The sequence below is a fragment of the Sorex araneus genome, chromosome 3 (genome assembly GCF_027595985.1).
Source record: "Sorex araneus isolate mSorAra2 chromosome 3, mSorAra2.pri, whole genome shotgun sequence".
NCBI lineage: Eukaryota > Metazoa > Chordata > Mammalia > Eulipotyphla > Soricidae > Sorex > Sorex araneus.
The window spans coordinates 36,936,197-36,960,917 of NC_073304.1; the positions used below are offsets into that span (position 1 = coordinate 36,936,197).

General features: G+C 38.5%; 1 protein-coding gene across 1 annotated transcript in view; it reads right to left on the reverse strand.

Annotated features, from left to right (window-relative positions):
• RHOJ (ras homolog family member J) overlaps positions 1 to 967 on the reverse strand; it is a 115,382-nt gene extending 114,415 nt beyond the window's left edge. Inside the window, exon 1 of the mRNA XM_004612370.2 lies at positions 395 to 967. Within this exon, the coding sequence (XP_004612427.1) occupies positions 395 to 635 (241 nt within the window). The 5' untranslated portion in view covers positions 636 to 967. The remainder of the gene's footprint in view (positions 1 to 394) is intronic.
• Between the last annotated feature and the right edge of the window lie 23,754 nt (positions 968 to 24,721).

The window sequence follows — 24,721 nt, forward strand, 5'->3', positions numbered from 1 at the left end:
TTGATTTTTCTTTTTCTGTAAAAGCAAATTGTGATGCAATTACATTATAAAGGTTCCCAATAAAAAGTTTAGAATCTTCAGGATAAAGTTGAGTAAAATTTCTGGCTGCAAATGCTAGAGGATAGTTCAATGTATTTCCTCAGTGTTATGTATTTGACTTGATGAAGGAAAAGTGTCATAATACAAATGGATTTTTGTCATAACACAAACAGAACAAATTGTTCTATCAATTCCAGCAAAGTGCTTGGTTCTATTTTTTTCTAAGCCACCTGGTTACTACCAAGCTGGCAACCGATAAGATACTAACATGAGAAATAAGCCAGGGCCCTCTGAAGTGTGGGTATTGCCCTGGCATTGCTCACATCCCACACATCAACTTTCCCACTTTTCTTACCTGCATAGTGGTCAAACACAGTGGGCACGTATTCCTCTGGGAAGGCATCATTGGCGTAGCTCATCAGCAGGCAGGTTTTTCCCACAGCACCGTCCCCCACCACCACACACTTCAGCATCTTCTTCTCTTCGTTGCCACTACAGCCACAGCTGCTGTCATTTCTCTCCTTGCAGTTCATTCTTGCAGTTCCAGCTGTGGCTGTGCTGCTGCTGTTGCTTCTCCTGCTACTCCCGAAGCCCATGAAGAAGGGAAAGTCAGCGGCAGGCTGCGTTCACTCACTTTGAGTACCGTGGGATCAGAGAGACATGTCCAACGTGGCTGGCATGTGCCCTCTGGTTGACCATGCTGGTAAGGAAAGGTAACACCCACTTGGACTGATGGAAAGGGTCTGTCCCGTTTCCCTATCAGCTGAGTTAAGAAGCCCTCATTTCACTTAATTCCAGGGGACTCCCTGATTGTCTAAAAATTTCAACTGTCAGAGATTTTCTTTATGCACTTCTTTCCTCCAGCTTAGCTAAAAACACTGGAATTCTGCTAAATCTTCCCCATTTTTAACTTCACGGCTAACATGGAGGAAAGCTAGGCTTTTAAATGGAGTTTCCCTTTGCTTCCTTCAGCTTGCTGAGTGTCAGGAAATCATGGGTTTCCTGCTGCATTCCATATTAGGATCAGTGGGCTGGGAAGGCTGCAACAATGGAGCTCTGTGTGTGTGTGTGTGTGTGTGTGTGTGTGTGTGTGTACTTCTGGGGAATGCTGCCAGGACACGGAGTGGGAAAACACTAGGGTCCCACTGCAGACTCAAGCTGTCAGACTTCCTGTTTCATCCACTGCTGGGAGGCTGCTTGCCTGTGGCAGGCTGAGAAGAAACTGATGGAAGGATGGAAACTGGGGAGTACTGTCTGCTTTAGAAGCAGAGGGAACCGTTTAAGTGAACAGAGAGAAACACATCAGCCGTTGTAGGATAACATATGACATCATCCCTCACTGAGTCACCAGTTAAAAGCTCTGTGAATTAAAAATGGGCAGTTCTTCACATACTTAAATGAGACATCTTAAGCAATTTGTCCTTGCAATAAAGACGAAACCCTTCCAGAGTCACATTGTTCCAAAAAGAACTATTTTATAGACCATAGCTATAATATGTGTGATTCGTTTCTAAGCTGCCACATTTGAACAAAATGCACAAATGCATATTACAGATCTTTTTGTGTGTTTGTAACACATAAGAAATCAATCAGATGTGGGATCTTTGCATCTTATTAGCGAGTGAAAACACACGTGCTTGGCTCACACTCCTGGAAATGAAAGTGTGGGGAAAAGCTTTATTAGTTTGTTTCAGGTCCCCAAACACTGCTTGGACTTTTCCTTTTTTATTTAGTCTTTTCCTCTGGAGTCAGCCTGGCTCTCTTCAATTACAAAGGAGTCATTGGCAGCTAATTTATTTGTCTGTTGGGTCACTCAAAATGAAGCCCCTTTGAAGCCCTCTATTTGATTAATGTACTTGATCTTAGAAGAGAAGTGGAATTCTGAAAATGGTTTTGACAAATAGGTGAAGTACTTTTCTGATAGAGGAACTGTTTATATGCAATTTCCAAGCTTTTGTTTTTAAAAATTTAGATTGAAAATTGATTTGAGAAGGTTACTCTTATGATAAGCTGAAAAAGTCTGTTTTAATAGGTGACTATCATACACCCATATATGAGTGCATGTATGGATTTGCTTGACTATGGATGTATATGCATTATATACTCAGGTTCTCTGAAAAAAGTTGTCTTTTTCACTTAGATATAAAGTTAATGAGAAAAATAAAGTCACAACCTGGTTAGGTCCTCTAACTGTGTACAGTTTGCATGTTCTCCTGGTGTCTGTGTGCATTTTATGCAAGTACTTCCCTTTCTAAAAGATATATGTTATATTCAGTTTCTATGGTAAAAGTGGTTTCATGTGTTTTGCTTAAAGTCACAGTTTTCATGAACCTACCTATAATATTAAGTGGAGTTTACTCTATAAAATATATAGCTTCAAATTTTTTCTGGTTTGCATTGAAATTACACGTGCCATATACAATGTCCTAAACTTTCTTTCTTTCTTTCTTTCTTTCTTTCTTTCTTTCTTTCTTTCTTTCTTTCTTTCTTTCTTTCTTTCTTTCTTTCTTTCTTTCTTTCTTTCTTTCTTTCTTTCTTTCTTTCTTTCTTTCTTTCTTTCTTTCTCTCTCTTTTTCTCTTTCTTTCTTCCTTCCTTTCTTTCTTTTCTTTCTTTCTTTCTTTCTTTCTTTCTTTCTTTCTTTCTTTCTTTCTTTCTTTCTTTCTTTCTTTCTTTCTTTCTTTCTTTCTTTCTTTCTTTCTTTCTTTCTTTCTTTCTTTCTTTCTTTCTTTCTTTTTCTCTCTCTCTTTCTCTCTCTCTTTCTTTCTTTCTTTCTTTCTTTCTTTCTTTCTTTCTTTCTTTCTTTCTTTCTTTCTTTCTTTCTTTCTTTCTTCCTTCCTTCCTTCCTTCCTTCCTTCCTTCCTTCCTTCCTTCCTTCCTTCCTTTTCTCTCTCTCTCTCTCTCTCCTTCCCTCCATGTTCCATTATTTAAAATAACACAATTTTTTTATTCTTTTATTGAATCACCATGTGGAAAGTTACAAAGCTTTCAGGTTTAAGTCTCAGTTATACAATGCTCAAACACCCATCCCTTCACCAGTGCACATATTCCACCACCAAGAATCACGGTATACCTCCTCCCTTCCCCCCACCTCCCCAGCCCCCACCCCACATGTGTAACTGGTAAATTTCACTTTACTTTCACTTTACTTTGATTATATTCAATATTTCAACAAAAAATTCACTATTATTGATTTGGAGTTTCTCCCCCCTAAAGTCGACCTGCTGAAAAGAAAGCATTTGGTAATTTGTTTTCCATTGCTGAGAATGAAGAGATATGAGGTCAGGAGGCCGCACTAGCAGCCGCACAGTTTGGGATTTCTGTATTTTAGTATTTTAGTAACTAAGTCCAGAGAAATATCTGCCAGAAATCGCAACGTTGTAAGCTTGTATCTCTCAGCTACTTTATATTCCACATATGAGTGAAATCTTTCTATGTCTGTCTCGTTCTTTCTGACTCATTTCACTCAGCATGATACTTTCCATGTTGATCCACTTATATGCAAATTTCATGACTTCATGTTTTCTGACAGCTATGTAGTATTCCATTGTGTAGATATACCAGAGTTTCTTTTGCCAATCATCTGTTTTCAGGCACTCTGCTTTTTTCCAGATTGTGGCTATTATAAACAGAGCGGCAATGAACATGGAAATGCAGATGTCATCTCTACTATACCTTTTTGCCTCTCTGGGATATATTCCCAGGAGTGGTATTGCTGGGTCAAATGGGAGCTCAATTTCTAACTTTTTGAGAATCGTCCATATTGTTTTCCAAAAGGGCTGAACCAGTCGGCATTCCCACCAGCAGTGAAGGAGATTATATCCATAGTGTGTGTGTGTGCCTGTGTGTGTGTGTTTTGTCATCAACATTGAGAATGTTAGCAATCACTGTGTCAAAGAAGAGATTAATGCGATGACAAGTCATTGACTAAACATCTTCTCTGTTTTTGATTTTGGGTCATACCCTGTAGTGCTCAGGGCTTGCTCTTTGCTCTGTACTCAGGAATCACTTCTGTCAGTGCTCAGGGGACCATATGTCATACTGGGGATAAAACAGGGCTTGGCTGTATGCCAGGCAAGTGCATTAATCCCAGTATTAACTCTCAGGCCTGAATCTTAAAAGTTTTTTTGCAGAGGTGATACTTATACTCACATCCATTGTCCAAAGCAAGTCATAATACTCATAATAGAGTACAATAGGGTTGCAAGTAAAATCCTGTCATGAATCAGAGAGAAGAAAGCCCAATATCGATGAACAGTCTGAATAATTTAGCAAACTGGAGATATTCTAGTTCAGTTAGAATTCAGAAGTTAAATTATGTTTAGTGCTACAATGAATAATTTGAAGACATTTATAATTTGTATACTCTCAAATATGCCATCTAAAGTTATGTAAAATATAACATATAATTTTACTTTTATTTTGCCCAACTAAAATATTAGGCATATATGATGTTATAACTTGTAAACTTAGGCTTTTTTCTAGCAAAAGATGCTCGAATGTGAAGATGGAGTAATGATTTAAAGGTAAAGAAGTGAGTCTCAATCACTCCACCTGAATATGATCAAGACTTATTTAAGCACAATGTGAGTCTATCTGGTTGGAAAAACTTTGAGGAGGTTCTGACTTTAATCTTGTCTGTGAGCTCAGGCAATATACGTGACATGGAGTAAACAGTTTATTGGAATAAAGATTTTTAAGCCATGGATACCTGCCTATATTCCCCTGCTATAAATCACCTAAAATCTACTGATGATTTTATACTGAAAAAATTATGAAATTAGGTGAAATTTTATTATATATGTCTATAACTTAATCTTTGCAGAAACAGATAGAGCTGAAAAGTCATGCTGACTGATATTTTCACTACGATTTGAGATAAAGAGTTAAAGCAGTCAATTATAATTATTGAACCTAAAACCCAAAGATTTTTAAATCTGTTATATTGCATTATAGCAAAGATAGTCTATTCATAAAGAATGCTAACTTGATTTCTCAAATTAAGCTTACTCACTTCATCATTATTTGCTGCCTGATTCCAAATGGAATAATTATCAAAAAAAAACCACTTGAGATATCCTTGTAAATATGGCAAGATATTAAACTTTTAATAGTTTTCTATGGATTATATTGTTCTTGTAAGAATAAATTGTTTGAGATAGTAAGTGATTGACATTTACCATAGTAACAGAATTCAAAAAAATGTAAAGACATTTTGCCTTTGTTTTTGTAGCTCAACAAATCCATAGAACTGAGACCACTTTTTCAGATAAAATGATCAGGAGTATCCTTTAATCCCTAATGTTTATAGGTATCAACTTACAAGAAATCTAAATGCTATTAATTAAAATATTTCCACCAGATTCCTGTGCCTTGGGCCATGTTAATGATTAAATGTGGTTTTGTAGATTTTAATTATTTGGTTTACCACAAATACCATATTTATAAAAACGTATAAATGCATGATAAAATTTTGTTGGGTAATATTTCTTGATTTTTTCCCCTATGATCTCTTAATTGTGTGGGTCCTTCTTGTTCTATGAACTTTGGTTTCACATGGATTTCCTCAGACACCAATAGAACATTTAATAAATAAAATTCTCTCCTGGGGGTGGTGGTAATGTGGGAAGTGATGGAGGGAAACTGGGGTCACTGGTGTTGGGAAATGTACACTGGTGGAGGGATGGGTGTTGGAGCACTATATGTCTGAAACCTAATCATGAACAGCTATGCAAGTGTCTATCTCACAGTGATTCAGTAAAAATATAAAAATAAAACTCTTTTGATCACTTTTAGTTTTAAAGTGGTTTTAATAAAAGAGCCTAGACTTTCTCCCATCTTATTTTTTCTTCTGTGCTTGAAACTTGAAGTTCCACGGGGGAATAATGCAATTGTATTACATCCTCTGGTTCTGGATTGACCTCTCCATAGGAGACCATTTTGATGTCAGTCTTAGAAATGTGAGATGTGCTGTGGTTACTATGATTTCATGATCCTTGATCCAGTCGTGAGTCACCCCCATTCCCTCTCTGGGAGTAATAAGAAAATCAGGCCCCCTGTAGATATGTGCCTCATGTGAGGGGCAAGGAGTTTTAAGAGTGCTGTCAATCTCCCAGAGGGCCTAACCTTCCAGGTCAGTAGGGGATTGCTAACCTTAACAAACTGTCCTGGACTGACTTGGGTTGGAATTATTCCTCCCCCATGGGGAATGAGTCATTGCCCTCAAGAACACTCATGTATCTTAATTTTTTTCTGTCAGGCCACCTGTTCTTAGCTCCTATCTATGTTTATGTGATTATCATACTTTATAATATCATATAGTATTCTACTGTATATTACTTTATGTAACTTCATCATATACCATACATATCATATCTCTCATAATCAAATATAAGTTATGAATTTTATTTTTTATTAACCTACACTTAAAATTGTTATAATTTTATTTTTTAAAAAAATTTTTAAATTTTATTGAATCACCGTGATACAGTTACAAGCTTTCATGTTTGAGTTACAATCTCACAATGATCAAAGACCCATCCCTCCACCAGTGCATATTCCCCAACACCAACATCCCCGGTATACCCCCCTTTCTCACCCTCCCTCTGCCTCTGTGGCAGACAATATTCCCCATACTCTCTCTCTGCTTTTGGGCATTATAGCTTGCAACACAGACACTGAGAGGTCATCATAATTGGTCCATCATCTACTTTTGGCATGATTCCTCCAGACATCATTTTCTTAGTGATCCCTTCTCTATTCCATCTGCCTTCTCCCCTCCGCTGATAAAGCAGTCTTCCAGCTGTGGGGCAATCCCTCTGGCCCTTGTATCTACTGTCCTTGGGTGTCGGCCTTATGTGATGTTACCCCACACTCCACAAATGAGTGCAGTCCCTCTATGTCTGTCCCTCTCTTTCTGATTTATTTCACTTAGCATGATACTCTCCATGTTTATCCATTTGTAAGCAAATTTCATGACTTCATCTCTCCTAACAGTTGCATAGTATTCCACTGTGTAGATGTACCAAAGTTTCTTTAACCAGTCATCTTTTTTTTTTTCTTTTTGAGTCACAACCAGCAATGCACAGGGGTTACTCCTGGCTCATGCACTCAGGAATTACTCCTGGCGGTGCTTGGGGGACCATATGGGATGCTGGGAATCAAACCTGGGTCAGCCGCGTGCAAGGCAAACATCCTACCTGCTGTGCGATCACTCCAGCCCCTAACCAGTCATCTGTTTTAGGGCACTCAGGTTGTTTCCAGATTTTGGCTATTGTGAACAGTGCTGCAATGAATATGTAGGTACAGATGTCATTTCTACTGTGCTCTTTTGCATCCTCAGGATATATTCCCAGAAGTGATATTGTGGGGTCATATGGAAGCTAAATTTCTAGTTTTTGAAGGACTGTCCATATTATTTTCCAGAAAGGCTGGACCAGTCGGCATTCCCACCAACAGTGAAGTAACATCCCTTTTTCCCCACATCCACACCAGCACTGGTTGCTTTTGTTCTTTTGAATGTGTGCCAGTCTCTGTGGTGTGAGATGATATCTCATTGTTTAGATTTGCATCTCCCTGATGACTAGGGATGTGGAGCATTTTTTCATGTGCCTTTTGGCCACTTGTATTTCTTTTTTGAGGAAACTTCTGTTCATTTCTTCTCCCCATTTTTTGATGGGGTTGGAGGTTTTTTCTTATACAATTCTACAATTGTCTTATATATCCTGGATATTAATCCCTTATAAGATGGATATTGGGTAAATATTCTTTCCCATTTTTTGGGCTCTTTCTGTATTTTGGTCACTGTTTCTTTTGAAGTGCAGAAGCTTCTTAGTTTGATGTAGTCCCATTTGTTTATGTTTGCTTCCACTTGCATGGTCAGTGCTGTTTCATCCTTAAAAGATGCTTTTAGCTTCAATGTCATGGAGAATTCTGCCTACATTTTCCTCTAAGTAACTTATAGATTCATGTCTGATATTCAGGTCTTTAATCCACTTCGATCTGACTTTTGTGCCTGCCATTAGACAGAGGTCAGAGTACATTTCTTTGCAGGTAGCTATCCAGTTTTCCCAGCACCACTTGTTGAAGAGGCTTTCCTTGTTCAACTTTGCATTTCTTGCCCCTTTCACAAAGATTAAGTGGCCATATATTTGGGGGTCTGTGAACAGAGTATTCAACTCTGTTCCATTGGTCTATAGGTCTGTTTTTATCCCAATACCATGCTGTTTTAATAACTATTGCTGTGTTGGAGTTTGAAGTTGGGGAGGGTGACATCACCCATCTTTTTTCCAAGGATTGCTTTAGCAATTCATGGGCGTTTATTATTCCATATGAATTTCAGGAGTCTTTTGTCTATTTCTTTCTTTATTTTTTTAAAACTTTTTATTAAATCACCATGTGGAAAATTACAAAGTTCTCAGGTTTATATGTCAGTTATACAATATTCAAACACCCATCCCTTCACCAGTGCCCATATTCCACCACCAGAAACCCCAGTATACCCCCCACCCTCACCCCCTACCCCCTACTGTATAACTAATGAATTTCACTTCATTTTTTCTTTACCTTGATTACATTCCATAATTCAACACAAAAGTCACTATAGTTGTTGGAGTTTCCAACCAAGAGAGACAGACCTACTACATTTGATAATTAGCTTTACATTGCTGGAAATGAAGAGATATGTAGCCCCACTGCTACAAGTACATAACTCTCTCTCTCTTTTTTTTGCTTTTTCCTTTTCCCTTTTTTTTTTCTTTTTCCCCCTCATCCCCCTTCCCGCACCTCATAGTATGGTGTACGCCACGCCGCGTCGGCCAGCGTGGGGCTTTTGCTTAGTTCACAGTCCAGAGAGGTGGCTGCTACATTAAAAACCTTCAAAATTTCAACAAAAACTTACTGTTATTATTTGGAGTTTCCCTCCCAAGTCAGACCTGTTCAAAAGGAACCATTTCACATTGCTGATAATTATAAATGTTAAGTCGCGCGGACGCAGAAGTGTATAAGATTTCTGTATACAGATTTATACAGATTCTGTATACAGATTTATACAGATTTCTGTATAAAGTCCAGGGAAAATTCTGCCAGAAATTACATAGCCCAGCTCACGGTCCCAGTGCATTGCTGTAAGAAGTCTCTGAATTCAAAGTCTTTAGGCGCAGAGGGTCCGATTCGCGCGCTCAGCAGCTCTGGATTTATCTGGGCCGAGGGCATGCCGGTTACACCCCCTTCCCATGAGTTCCTGGGAGCCCCAAAAGTAAAAACCGAATACCTCTGGGTTTGGAGTCACAGAAGATGGCGCCTGCCACATGGGTGCCGCCAGGCCGCCGCTTTCCGTGCAGGAAGACAGGGTGGGGAGGAAAAAAATCCACCCCCGGCAGCACAGAGTTGTAGCCCAGTTCGCAGTCCCAGTGCATTGCTATCGGATGTTGCGCTGGATGCCCGAATGTGTTACATCTCTGGAATCGGTCTTTAGGCCCAGTTATGAATTTTCAAGGTATTTTTGTAGTTCTAGAAATGGATTTTTTTTTAAGAAACTTTCTTTGTTTCTTTGTCTTTCTTAGTCTTTCTTTGACAAACCCTTAATTATGCCTGAAGTTACTTATAAATTTTAGGCAAATTGGGATATTGTCCTAGGAAATAAAATTCCTGCTTGGTCAGTAATGGTAAAAGTTGGTTTTATTTTCTATTACATAATTTTTAAAAATCTTAAGTTTTTAAAAAATTTTTATTTCACCTTTTGTTTTATTTTCTGTTACATAATTTAACTCTGAATACAAGCCCATTGAAGAGAAAAAGTATTGTGACTCACCAACCTTTTAAAATATACTTTCATGGAAATCCAAATTTTAAAGACTTTTTAGGGTGCTTGCCTTGCATGTGGTAGGCCCTGGTTCATCCATGTACCACACAGGGTTCCTTGAGCAAAGAACCAGGAGTAAGCCCTGAGAAAACTGGATGTGGCCCCCAAACAAAACAAAACAACCTTTCAAGAAAAATTGGGCATAGAAAATAGTTAATAGACTTACCCAGAAAATTTAGGCATAGTTAATATTTAGAAACAAACCTACCATTGATTTCTGATCTTCCAGATTAAAGGGGTACTGTTTTGGAAGTTAGATTAAGTTTGAGGTTCTGGTTTTCCTGCATCAAGTCCATGAGGCAGAGAAGATTTTGTGAAGCAGACATTTGGATCCAACTTGAGTGCCTTAGAAAAGACTTCCCTTGTAATGTTAAGAGGAGAATCCTTGCAAAGTGTTTATTTTTCCAGGAAATCTTTATGGATTTTCTTTTTCTTTTGATATTTATTATTGTGCTGACTTCTGAAAAATACTGTGGATAATTCAGTATTGTCCAGTTTTGAATCTTTATATGTTATTTCTTAATTACATACTTTTTATAGTATGAGTGATAGCACAGCAGGTAGGGTGTTTGCCTTGCATGCGGCTGACCAGGGTTTGGTTCCTCTGTCCGTCTCGGAGAGCCAGGCAAGCTACTGAGAGTATCCCGCCCGCACAGCATAGCCTTAACTACCCGTGGAGTATTTAATATGCCAAAAACAGTAATAATAATTCTCACAATCGAGACATTACTGGTGCCCGCTCAAGCAAATCGATGAACAACAGAATGGCAGTGCTATAGTGCTACTTTTAATAAAATAATAAAAAGTATAATTGATCTTGTATATGTATATCTCATTATTCTTTGAAAGTATAAAGATAACTTGTTTTTACTTTAATTTTGTATGATAAAAATGCTATTTTCCCCAATTAAAAGAAAGTTATTCCTTAAAATTGTCTGTCTAAAAGCATTTATAACTAATCTCATTTATGGCAAAGTCAAGTACTTTAATTTATTTGTTAGTTAAAATGCGGAGCTTTCATGATTATTTCTGCTCGCTCTGTACTATTAAAAATTTATTGCTATTATATTTGCATTTTTTATTATGTCTCATAATATTTCCAAGGCTCAATTTCATTGACTTTGGAAAGTACTTTATAACTATCAAATTAAATTTCCAAACAATAAAGAATTTTTTTTTAATAACATGACTCAGAGTTTGAATCCTCTTGCATACTATTGTTCACTGTATGAAAGAGCAAGTACAATATATTATCTTAGTCATCAGAGTTCATTCTGTAGTGGTGGACATCAGTTATTTTTGCCTGTCTAACTTCTCTTTCCTCTTTTTGTAATAACACTCCAATTTTCCTCTTATTCTTCTCTGATGTTCAATTTAAGTTGTCCAGCTGAGACTCACCCTATCTATCAAGGCAGAGTGGTCATATAATTCAGGTTTGGTAACTGAGAATCATCTCTGGGGTTTTATCTAATACTATCTGGAAATGGGTGTTCTTTTCCTGTGATTTTTCTCATTGAAGATTAAATAAGCCTGTTCTTAGGGCCATTTTTGTCACAGGCAGAAAGATCTTGCCTGAGGATGATTATAGTGATTCTGATAGATGTGTATATATATATTTGGACTTCTTTAATCTTCCCCCAACCTATAATATGAATATTATTATAATCCTCATTTTAAAAACTTTAAAAATAGGGTAAGGGGCTGAAGAGAAAGCACAGGGATTAAGGTGCTTTCCTTGTGTGCTACTGACCCTGACTCATACAGCTATGGTTTCGCACCAAGCGTGATCCCTAAACACAGAGCTAGAGTCAGGAGTAATCCCGGAATACTGCTGGATGTGCTCCCTCCTAGGACACAAAATAAAGAAATATAAGGTCCCTTATTCCAGGAGAAAGGAGTATTGATAGAGTAATGAGTTGTTAGCCACCCCGTGGTCAAACTAGACCCCATTAGGATCTCCTCCTTATCTGTTGGATAACAATATCCTTGCTCTTCCCACAAGGATTTTAGGTTTATTGAGTTACCTCCACAACAGTGCTCCTGAGGTACACGCAATTGCATCCTACATTAATAAACCTATATTGCTTTTCTCTTTCCTTTATGTACTTTGTGTGGCTTAGCAATGTCCTTTTGGTATAGACACAGGCAAACAGTTGATGCTATGCTTTTGTAACGTGGGAGATAATTGGCTCCAAATATTTACTCCTATGCATCTGTCATATTTACCTGACTAAAGCCTCAGTGGCCCTTTCTTCCTAACACCCCCAGAGGAGGGTCTCAGTGAGGGACAAGGATGGACCCAGGGCAAACCACAAGCTATCCTGGCATAGAAATGGGACAGGCCAAGTGCCATGAAGCTTATTATAAGTCAAGAGCACAGTCATGGACAAATTCTGTTATGACCCAAAGAGAAGCGATTGGACAAGGACCCTGCTAGGGTTAGGAAGGACTAATCTCTCCTGAAGACTGTAGTCTGGGATCTATAGTGAGATGTCCCCACAAAAGCCACCTTATAAGCTTAACAGATCTCTTACTGTGTCCATTCTAGATAACTGCACTGCACTATAGCATTGTTGTCCTGTTGATCATCAATTTTCTTGAGTGGGCACCAGTAACGTCTCCATTGTGAGACTTGTTACTGTTTTTTGGCATATTGAATACGCCACGGGGAGCTTACCAGGCTCTGCCATGCAGGTGGGATACTCTCAGTATCAGCTTGCGGGGCTCTCTGAGAGGAACAGAGGAATCAAACCCGGGTTGGTGGCATGTAAGGCAAATGACCTATCCACTGTGCTATTGCTCCAGGCCAAACAACTAGAAAGATTCACTGTCACTGTCATCTTGTTTTTGCTCATTGATTTGCTTGAGCGGGCATCATTAACGTCTCCATTGTGAGACTTGTTACTGTTTTTGTCATATCAAATACGCCACAGGTAGCTTGCCATGCAGTCGAGATACTCTCCATAGGTTGCTGGGCTCTCTGAGAGGGATGGAGGGATCAAACCTGGGTCGCCCGCGTGCAAGGCAAATGCCCTTCCCACTGTGCTATTGCTCCAGCCTAGAAAGATTATTAAGAAATAAATCTATGATGATTGTCTATGGACTAAGGAAAGGAGAAGTACGCCCTTCGATGAAATTCAGCCCTTGAGTGCTCTCCTAGCAGGTTCAGATCTTTGTCTTAGTAGAGCTTTCAAGAAGTAAAGACTACAGAAACAATTAGAACCCATACAAAAACATGGCTTGACTTTATTTCAATAATTTCATTTAATCTCAATGACTTGCACTCACCAATTCACAGGTATAGAGTGGATAAATCACAAAATTGAATCTAACATTCTGCGGGTTACGAGAGATTCACTTGAACTGTAATGATAAACACAATCCAAGCAAAAATTAGAAAATTTAGAAAATAGTAGGCTGAAAAAAGGTGGATACAGGTACAAAACAGATTTAAGTCTGAGAACATTTCTGTAAAGTTAACTGACTTCATCAATGCCACGCAACTGCAAGTGGTAGATCTAGGATTCTAGATCTGACAGTCAACTTATAGATATTCTTATAGCTCCTGCACTATGCAAAAACAGAGCTGAAATAGAAATGACTCCTGATCGTACATTTTTCCCCCTTAAATCCATCTATTCCTAATATAACTCAGGATTTCCCTTCTGAATGAGCCAGTCCATTCTGTTAGCTGAATCAGTTTTTAAGGGTTTATTTATTTATTTATTTATTTTGCTTTTGGGGTAACATCTGGCGCTGCACAGGGGTTACTCCTGGCTCTGCACTCAGGAATTACTCCTGGCAGTATTCAGGGGATCATATGGAATGCTGGGAATTGAACTCAGGTCGACGGCGTGCAGAACAAAGGCCCTACCCACAGTACTATCACTCCCGCCCCAGGATTTATGTTATTGCATTTGACTTACATCTGAAAAATCATGGAGAATTCCTGGATAACCTTAGTTATGCCATATTACATTTTAAATAATTTATATAGATATGACCTGATAAGTTCATGCTTGTTGAATAGAACTATGTAATGTTGTGGGGACTTTTTGGATATATGTGTCATTATTTGAGTTGATTTCCAGTTTTTCTTGCTTTTGCTCTTACATGGTACTATATATTGACACCCCCAATTAGTCAAAACTCAGTGTGATAGAATTAGGAAATAGAACTCTTCAGAAGTAGTTCTTAAGTCAAGATTAAAGCTCTAATAAAAGACAGCTGAGAGTTTATTTTCTCTTCTGCCACAGTTAAGGCAATAACTTGTGATCCAAAAAGTAAGCTCTTATCAAATACTGATTCTAGATTCATTTTGGGATTCTTAGTTTCTAGTACTGTGAGAAACAATTTCCATCATTATAATAATCTGCATTATTCTGTTAGAATAGCCATGTGGTTAAAAACTGGATTTAACTCACTTAAGCCCTCTTTTGATAACTCTGAATCATCATTAAGCAATAACTTGTCTTCTTCAAATAAAAATGTTAGTAATCCCTCTATGCAGTATAGTTATGAATAAATAAAAGATCTAAGGAACAAACTAGAGCCCAAATAGCTTAAGCTAAAAGGACCTATAGTCATGTAACCAAACATTTCAGGGAACTGGCTTTAAGGTTGGATGATATAGAACTTAGTGTTATCAATAGGATCTAAGGTTGGCTGAAATAGGACTTAATGTTATCACTAGGATCTATTCTTGGCCTTTTGCTTTCGGGTCATCTCCAACCTTATTCTTTGCAAGTGGATTCCTGGCATTTCTAGTCCAATCCTCAGCCACAATGTAGGGAACGTCACTTCTTCAGCATGTGTGTGTGTCTAATATGTGCTTCAGATTTCCTTGTGCAGAAGTCTGTTTTTTCTCTGACTTGGGTAAAGTGAAATACACTGATGGGGGCCAGAGTGATAGGGCATTTTCTTGCACATAGCTACCTGGGTTCAATCCCTGGCACCCCATATTGTTCCCTGAGCCTGCCAGGAGCTACCCCTGAGCACAGAGCCATGAATAAACCCTGAGCACCACTGGATGAGATACACTCTACCCAAAAATAATATACTGGTGGGTTTAAATCAGCTAGACTCCTCGTCTATAAAGCCACAGTGCTAAAACTTGGGGAAGGGATTGAGAGAGGGAATTATAGATAGTATATTAGCACAGGAAGTGGGAAAAAAGTAATGGTGATAATAATACTGCTACTAGTAGTGTATTAATGATAATAGTAAAAATAAAATCCTGGATATTAATCTAGTACATTGTATTTGTTGGTACATACTAACATATAATTCTTACTACTTTTCTAAATAGGTACCATGAGAAGTAGTAAGAATTTTTTACCACTTGGGGGGTGGGGAAACAGTTCAAGTGGCAGCATACATGTATAGCATAAGCAAGGTCCTGAGTTCGGTCCCTGACATTATATCTCTCTGTTCCAGAACTGTTGAGATACCGGACCATTGTTCTTCACTGGGCTCTGTTGATCTCTGAACACTGGGAGTACTGTTGAAGTAGTCACTTATAAAAACCAAAAGTAAAAAAAATAAATTTTCATTTTGCTAGGAAATTATCCAGAGATAGAAATTCAGTTTACATATCTAGAAAGTGATAGAATCAGGATTCACACAGACTCTTTGGAAATTAAATGCTATGGAGGAAGCTATGGAGCCTGTTAGGTCACACACAGTATGGGATTTGATTAAGTATAATGTTGCAATTACTGTAATTACTGATGGGTTGAAATAGAAGTGTAATATTGATTGATGTACTTAAAAAGGACCAGCTAGCTTATGTAAGTAACATAGATAAAAGTATAGTGGAGAGTCATGGATAGGGAGAATCAATTGTCAAAATGGCAATACTCCCCAAAAATACTCCCATTATACAGATTCAACGCGATCCCTATAAGGATACCCATGACATTCTTCAAAAGGATCAAGTAACCCCAAAATTCATATGGAACAACAAACATCCACGGATAGCTAAAACAATTCTTGGGAAAAAGACGATGGGAGGCATCACCCTCCGTAACCTTTAACTCTACTACAAAGCGGTAACAATTAAAACAGCATGGTACTGGAACAAAGGCAGACTCACAGACCAATGGAACAGGGTGGAATATCCCTACACACAATCCCAAATGTATGATCATCTAATCTTCGTTAAGGGAGCAAGAGATGTGAAGTGGAGCAAGGAAAGCCTCTTTTGTTAAAGAGGTGCTGGCACAACTGGACAACCACATGCAAAATAATGGGCTTAGACCTCGACCTGACATCATGCACAAAAGTCAGATCAAAATGGATTAAAGACCTCAACATCAGACCACAAACCATAAGGTACATTGAAGACAAGGTCGGCAAAACCCTCCACGATATTGAAGATAAAGGTATCTTCAAAGATGACACGGAAATAAGCAATCTAGTAGAAACAGAGATCAACAAATGGGACTACATTAAACTAAAAAGCTTCTGCACTGCAAAAGATACAGTGACCAGAATACAAAGACTATCTACAGAATAGGAAAGGATATTTACAAAATACCCATCAGATAAGGGGTTAATATCAATGGTATATAAAGCACTGGTTGAACTCTACAAGAAGAAAACATCCAACCCCATCAGAAAATGGGGCGAGGAAATGAACAGAAACTTTCCCAAGGAAGAGATAGGAATGGCCAAAAGGCACAGGAAAAAGTGCTCTACATCACTAATCATCAGGGAGATGCAGATCAAAACAACCATGAGATACCACCTCACACCACAGAGGCTAGCACACATCCAAAAGAACAAAAGCAACCACTGTTGGAGAGGATGTGGGGAGAAAGGGACCCTTCTACATTGCTGGTGGGAATGCCGACTGGTTCAGCCCTTTTGGAAAACAATATGGACAACTCTCAAAAAATTAGAAATCGAGTTCCCATTTGATCCAGCAATACCTCTTCTGGGAATATATTCCAGAGAAGCAAAAAAGTATAGTCGAAATGACATCTGCACTTATATGTTCATCGCAGCACTGCTTACAATAGCCAGAATCTGGAAAAAACCCGAGTGTCCTAGAACAGATGACTGGTTGAAGAAGCTTTGGTACATCTATACAATGGAATACTATGCAGCTGTTAGAAAAAAGGAGGTCATGAATTTTGCACATAAGTGGATCAGCATGGAAGTATCATGCTAAGTGAAATGAGTCAGAAAGAGAGAGACAGACATAAAAAGATTGCACTCATATGTGGAATATAGAATAACAGAGTAGGAGACTAACACCCAAGAATAGTAGAAATAAGTATCAGGAGGTTGACTCCATGGCTTGGAAGCTGCCCTCACATTCTGGGGAAAAAGGCAGCTCAGATAGAGAAGGGAACACCAAGCAAAATGTGATTGGAGGCCATGCGGGGGGAAGGGTGAAGCATGCTGAATGTAGACTAGAGACTGAACACAATGGCCACTTAACACCTTTATTGCAAACCACAACACCTAATTAGAGAGAGAGAACAAAAGGGAATACCCTGCTACAGTGGCAGGGGAGGGTGGGGGGAGATGGGATTGGGTGGGTGGGAGGGATGCTGGGTTTATTTGTGGTGGAGAATGGGCACTGGTGAAGGGATGGTTTCTCGAACTTTGTATGAGGGAAACATGAGCAGGAACATGTATAAATCTGTAACTGTACCCTCACTGTGTGTCACTAATAAATAAATTTAAAACATTTTTAAAAATAATAAAAAATAAATTAATTAAAAAATAAATTAAAAAAGTATAGTGGAGAGAGAAAACAAGGAATCTGGTTACATCAATATAATTGAAATACAATGGTGACTTATATGAGAGGAGTAGCAGAGAAAGTGAAGATAAGAGGTCATATTTTGGATATTGGGGTGACCTAAATAATTTTCTTAAAGTTTGAATGTAGATTATAAAAACATATGGAGTTCAGGATAAACCCTAAAGATGCTTTGCTTATGCAACTGGAAAGATATTTTTTCCATTTATTGTGACTCTGAGTTTATATTTGTAGTTAGAAAAGGAAAATATTTCAAAGGAGATATGTTTATTAGATTAATGAAGGTCTGAGTATTCATTGGCTTACATATAAATGGTCCCCCCCTTTCAGGGTAAAATTAGGGCAAAAGCTGTACTTTTATTCCATGGAAAAAAGAAGAGATTTCTTGGGGTTAGCAGAGCAAAGGAGACTAAAAAGGAGCAAAGAGAGTTTTCGAGGAGAAACTCAGAGAATGTGGTGTCCAAGAGGCCAAATAAGGGAGGCACTTTGTGCTGAATACCATGATCAGCAGTGCTGAATGCTGCTGCTGAAGGAATGATGAGGAAGTTTGAGAACAGACCATTGGATTTTGCAACTTGTTGATCTATACAAGTGTAGGCCTTGGTGGAGTTGATGGAAACAAAAAACTGATTGGAGAGGTTTAAGAGTGATTTGAGATATAGTTGTTTTCTTTTATTGAAAGGAACGGAGGCCTATTTTATATGATGATGGAAAAAAATCACAATAAAAAGGAAAAATAATAATATAGAAGAAGGAAAGGGAATTGGTAGGAGAAATGTGCTCACTAGCTTTTACAATGAGGGACAAGATAAATGTAATTCTTCATGATGACCTGATGACAGCTTTATGTCATTGAAATATGTTTTCAAATGGCTTGTTGAAGTATATCTAAGAGATACCAGAATTTCAAATAGTCTGATGCCTTGTTCGAAATCTGGCATATCAGAAGCTTTAATATTGTGAGTAAGTTAAAGGATTTATTAAAAATACTAACCCATAGAGAAAAAGAATACATTGCTGAGATTTTTATTTTCCCCCAATACAAAATGATGACCTCGATTGATCACAGAAACAATTATGTTCTGTTGGAGTAAAAATGAAAACCATATCTAATTGTTATGGTAGAAACTTTAAAAATGTTCTAATTTGATGCTGTTATATTATGATATATTAAGTTGCTAATCTTTCTGTTTCTGTGTGTGATATGATATGTTCTTGATGGAACCTGACACAGCTTTAAAATTTATCTTCTTTGAGACATCACCATATACTTTGGCTCCATCTGCTTAATTCAATTATAGACTCTCAATTGGCATTTCTTGTGATCTAGGATTTTGTAGTTTATTAGAAATAGAAAATAATGTCTATGTGAATGGAAAGTGATTTAAAATGTTTTAGTGCTGGAAGCCTTAGTGAAAAAATTGCAAGTAACAATTTTTCTTCTCACATATATGTGACTATAATTATTTTTTAATTCTAAATGATATTCTTATTTTATACTAAAATAAAACTATGCTTCTATCTCTTTTATAGAGGTCATATTGTTGGTGCTGAGGTGTGAAGAGGTCCATTCCTAGTGATACTCAGCCTGATAGTGTAGGTATAACGGTTTGGTGCTTGATCCTGGTGGCTTCCAGGCTTAAGCATCATGATTCCGGCGATGCTTGGGGGAATATACCATGCCAGGGATAAAAAATGAGATACTTGAACACAGTAGGGATGTACTCAACAATTAAGTTATTTCATTTTTTATTTTTTGGCTTTTTGGGTCATACCCGACAGTGCTCAGAGGTTATTCCTGGATCTGCACTCAGGAATTACTTTTGGCGATGCTTAGATCCATACAGGATACAGGCAATTGAATCCAGGTAGGTCACATGAAAGGCAAATGTCCTCCTTGCTGTACTATCTCTCTGGTTCCCAATAATTGAGTTAGATCCCAGATATTTTTGAATATTTATTTTATTTATTTATTATTTATTTTATTTTTTTAAATAGTGAATCACTGTGAAGTACAGTTATATCCTTACAAACTTGCGTGTTTGCATTTCAGTCATACAATGATCAATTACTCATCACTCCACCAGTGCCCATTCTCCAACACCAATGATCGAAGTATTCCTCCCCCCACACTACGCCATCCCCCCCACTCCACCTCTGTGGCAGGGCATTCCCTTCTGTTCTCTCTTTCCTTTTGGGTGTTGTGGTTTGCAATATAGGCATTGAGTGGCCATTGTGTTTGATCTATAGTCTATATTCAGCATGCATCTTTAAACCCAAACGGTTTAAAGAAGACTTTAAACCGTTTTCTGACTCATTTCACTTAACATGATACTTTCCATGTTGATCCACATATATGAAATTTCATGACTTCATCTTTTCTAATAGCTGCATAGTATTCCATTGTGTAGATGTACCAAAGTTTCTTTAACCAGTCATTTGTTCTTGGGCACTTGGTTTTTTTTTCAGATTTTGTCTATTGTAAATAGTGCAGCAATAAACATACAAGTGCATCTGTCATTTCTACTATACTATTTTTGTCTCTCTGGGACATATTCCCAGAAGTGGTATTGCTGGGTCAAATGGGAGCTCAATTTCTAAATTTTTGAGAATTGCCCATACTCTTTTCCAAAATGGCTGAACCAGTCGACACCAGCTGTGAAGGAGGGACCTTTCTCCCCACAGCATGCCAACACCAGTTGCTTTTGTTCTTTTGGATGTGGGCCAGTCTCTATGGTGTGAGGTGATGTATCATTGTTGTTTTGATATGCATCTATCTGATGACTAGTGATGAAGAGTATTTTTTCATGTGCCTTTTGGCCATTCAGATTTCTTTTTTGAGAAAGTTTCTGTTCATTTCATCGCCCCATTTTTTGATGGGGTTGGATGTTTTCTTCTTGTAGAGTTCAACCAGTGCTGTGTAAATCCTTGATATCAACCCCTTATCAGATTGGTATTGGATAAATATACTTTCCCATTCTGTAGACTGTCTTCGTAATTTAGTCCTTGTTTCTTTTGAGGTGCAGAAGCTTCTTAGTTTAATATAGTTCCATTTGTTTATCTCTGTTTCCACTTGCTTGGCCAGTGGTCTGTCATCCTTGAAGATACCGTTAGCTTCAATGTTGTAGAGGGTTTTGCCAACTTTGTCTTCAATGTGCTTTATGGATTCTGGTCTGATGTTGAGGTGTTTAATCCATTTTGATCTGAGTTTTGTGCATTGTGTTATGTAGAAGTCTGAGCCCATCTTTTGTCATGCAGCTGTCCAGTTTTGGCAGCATCATTTGTTAAACAAGATTTCCTGGCTCCACTTCACATTTCTTGCTCCCTTATCAAATATTAGATGACCATATATTTGAGGGTGTGTGTCAGGATATTCAGTCTGTTCCATTGATCTATGGCTCTGCCTTTGTTCCAGTACCATATTGTTTTAATTATTACCACTTTGTAGTAGAGTTTGAGGTTGGAGAAGGTGATGCCTCCCATCTTCTTTTTCCCAAGGATTGCTTTATTTGTGGGTGCTTATTGTTCCATATGAATTTCAGGAGTGTTTGGTCCATTTCTTTGAAGAATGTCATGGGAATAATTATGGGGATTGCATTGAATCTGTACAGTGCTTCTGGAAGTATTGCCATTTTGACAATGTTAATTGTCTCAATCCATGAGCAGGGGATTCTTTCCATTTCCTCTCTTATTTCATGAAGTAGCGTTTTGTAGTTTTCTTTGTACAGGTCCTTTACCTCCTTAGTTTTGCTGATTCCGAGAGGAACTTGATTTTCTGAGGCATGATTGTAAAGGGATTGTTCTTTTCATGCCACTTTCTTCTCTCTCATTATTTGCATATAGAAAAGCCATGGACTTTTGGGTAATGATTTTATAGCCTGCATCTTTACTATACAAGTCTATAGTTTCTAGGAGTTTCTTGGTAGAGGCTTTAGGGTTCTCTAAATATAGTATCATATCATTTAAGAATAGTGAGAGCTTGATTTCTTCCTTTCCTACTTGAATGCCCTTAATATCTTTTTCTTGCCTAACCGCTGTTGCAAGTACTTCCAGTATGATATTGAACAGGAGTGGTGAGAGTGGGCATCTTTGTCTAGTCCCTGATCTTAGAGGGAAGGCGCTTAGTTTTTGCCAAATTATTGATGATGCTTGCCATTGGCTTGTGATAGATGGCTTTGACTATATTGAGGAAGTTACTTCAGTACCCATTTTGGCAAGAGTTTTCATTATAAACGGGTACTGGATCTTGTCAAATGCTTTCTCTGAATCTATTGATATTATTATATGATTTTTGTCTTCTCTTTTGTTGATATGATGGATTATTTTGATTGATTTCTGAATTTTAAACCATCCTTGCATTCCTGGGATGAATCTGACTTGGTCGTGTTGTATAATCTTTTTGATGAGTTGTTGAATTCTATTTGCTAATATTTTGTTGAGAATCTTTGCATCCATGTTCATCAGGGATACCAGCCTGTAGTTTTCTTTTTTATTGGTGTCTTTGTTTGATTTTGGTATTAGGGTGATATGTGCCTCATAGAAACTATTTGGGAAAATTTCTGTTTTTTCTATTTCCTGGAAAATCTTGAGAAGAACTGGCAATATGTACTCTTTAAATGTTTGGAAGAATTCGCTAGTGAGTTCATCTGGACCTGGGCTTTTGTTTTCAGGAAGACTTTTGATTACAGTTTCTATATCCTTGTTATTAATAGATCTATTCAGATATTCCAGATCTTCTTGATTCAGCCTTGGGAGAGGATAGGAATCCAGGAATTTACCCATTTTTTTTAGGTTCTCTTGTTTCTTTGCATACAGACTTTCAAAGTAGTCTCTGATGATGTTTTGAAGTTCTCTTTTTATCTATCCAGAGATGATAAGGCAGTGTTGAAGTCTCCAACTACTGTTGTGTTGCTAGCAATGTTCTCCTTAAAGTCTGCCAGCAGTTGTTGTAAGTATTTAGCAGGTCCCTCATTGGTTGCATATATATTTAGGAGTGTGATTTCTTCCTGATGTACATATACCTTGATTAATAAAAAAATTGCCTTCACTATCCCTTCCAATCTTTTTAAACCTGAAATCTATGTAGTCAGATACTAGTAAGGCCACCCCAGCTTTTTTTGAGCTGTTTGCTTCCAGGATTTGTTTGCTTGAAGGATTGTTTTCTGTGCTTTAACTTTGAGTCTGTGTTTGCTCTGACTGTTCATATGTGTTTCTTATAGGCAGCAGAATGTTGAGTTCAGTTTCTGAATCCATTTTGCCATTCAGTGTCTCTTAATTGATGCATTTAATCCATTGACATTGAGAGAGATTATTGTCATGGGGTTCTGTGCCATCTTTCTGTAAGGGTTTGTTGTGCTTGTAAGAGTTTTTCTTGTCTTACAGGAGCCCCTTTAGTTCTTTTTTTAGGTTTGGTTTTGAGTCTATGAAGTTCCTGAGCTGTTGTTTATCCATAAAAGAGTGTATCATTCCTTTGAGTTTGAGTGAGAGTTTATCTGGATAAAGTATTCTTGGTGTAGCGTTCATTTCATTGAGCTTTTTTCCTATATCCCACCATTGTCTTTGGGCGTGGAGGGTTTCCTCTGATAGGTCTGCTGTAAATCTAAGGGGTGCTCCTTTGTGTGTGATTTCCTTCTTTGATCTAGCTGCTTGCAGTATTGTGTCCTATCCATGATATCCATCATTCTAACTATGACATGTCTTGGAGTTTTCTTATTAGGGTCTGCTGGCACCCTTTGGGCTCCTTGAATCTGGATGCCTACATTCTCCAGGTCTGGGAATTTTTCAACAATGATTTCTTTAACTGTGGCTTTTTCATTGGGTTTGCCTCCTTGTCCTTCTGGTACTCCAATGATTCTAATGTTCCTTTTGAAATCATCCCCTATGTCTCTGATTTGTCTGAGGGTTATTTTGAAGTCTTTTCCCATTGTTTGTTGTTGCCTACTTCCTGCTGCCCTCTTCCCACCCCCCTCCCCCATGCCTGGCCATCTTCACCGGGCCCCTCAGAAAGGAACAAGTTGAGTTTCTCTCCCTACCCCTAGCAGATCCCGGCAGCCGAAGACCTCCAGAACCCAGCCCCAGCTGTGCTCAGGGCCACTCTCCACACACTCCAATGAGCCTCACACATGAAGGAACCGGCAAGGAACCTAGGTGTGTGGGACCGGGGCTGAGATCTCTAAGCCTGCTCGGATAGGGACTGGGCCTCCTCCACCCAGACCCCCCATTTTTCAGTGGCTTGGTAGCCACCCACAAACTTCCCCCAGCACTGTGTAATCCCTTCAATGACCAAGATCCAGAGACTATAAAACAAAGCTCCCAGAAGAGTGCATTGCAGAGTCTCTTGACCCTGTGCCTGGCTGTCTTCACCAGGGCCACTCAGAGGGGGGCGGGTTGCGTTTCCCTCCCCACCCTGGGCAGAGCCTCGGCAGCGGAAGACCTCCAGATCCCAGCCACAGCCATGCTCAGGGCCTCGGAGAATCCGGCAAACTACTGAGAGTATCCTGCCAGCATGGCAGAGTCTGGCAAGCTCCCTGTGGCGTATTCTATATGCCAAAAACAGTAACAATGATGGGTCTCATTCCCCTGATCCTGAAAGAGCCTCCAATGCTGCACTATTGGGAAGGATGAGTAAAGAGAGGCTGCTCAAATCTCAGGGCTAGGAAGAATGGAGATGTTACCGGTGCCCACTCAAGCAAATTGATGAACAATGGAATGATAGTGATGACAGTGATAAGCTTCCTGCAGCTCATCTTCAAGTTCACTGATTTTTTTGGCTGTAGCCATTCTACTGTTGAGGGCACCCACTGAGTATTTTATTTCATCTACTGAATCCTTTTTTCGTTACACTTCTGTACATAGCTTTCCAGTTTCTGCTCTCATTTCTTCCTTCATTTTCTTGGCTGTTTGTTCCACTGTTTCTTTCGTGTCCTCCTTTAGTTTACTGGATGTCTGTTCCACCCTTTCTTTGAGTTCATTGAACATCTTCAGCATTTCATCTCTGTATTCTTTGTTGGAGAGCTCATATTTGTAGGTAATGCCTATTGAGGCCTCT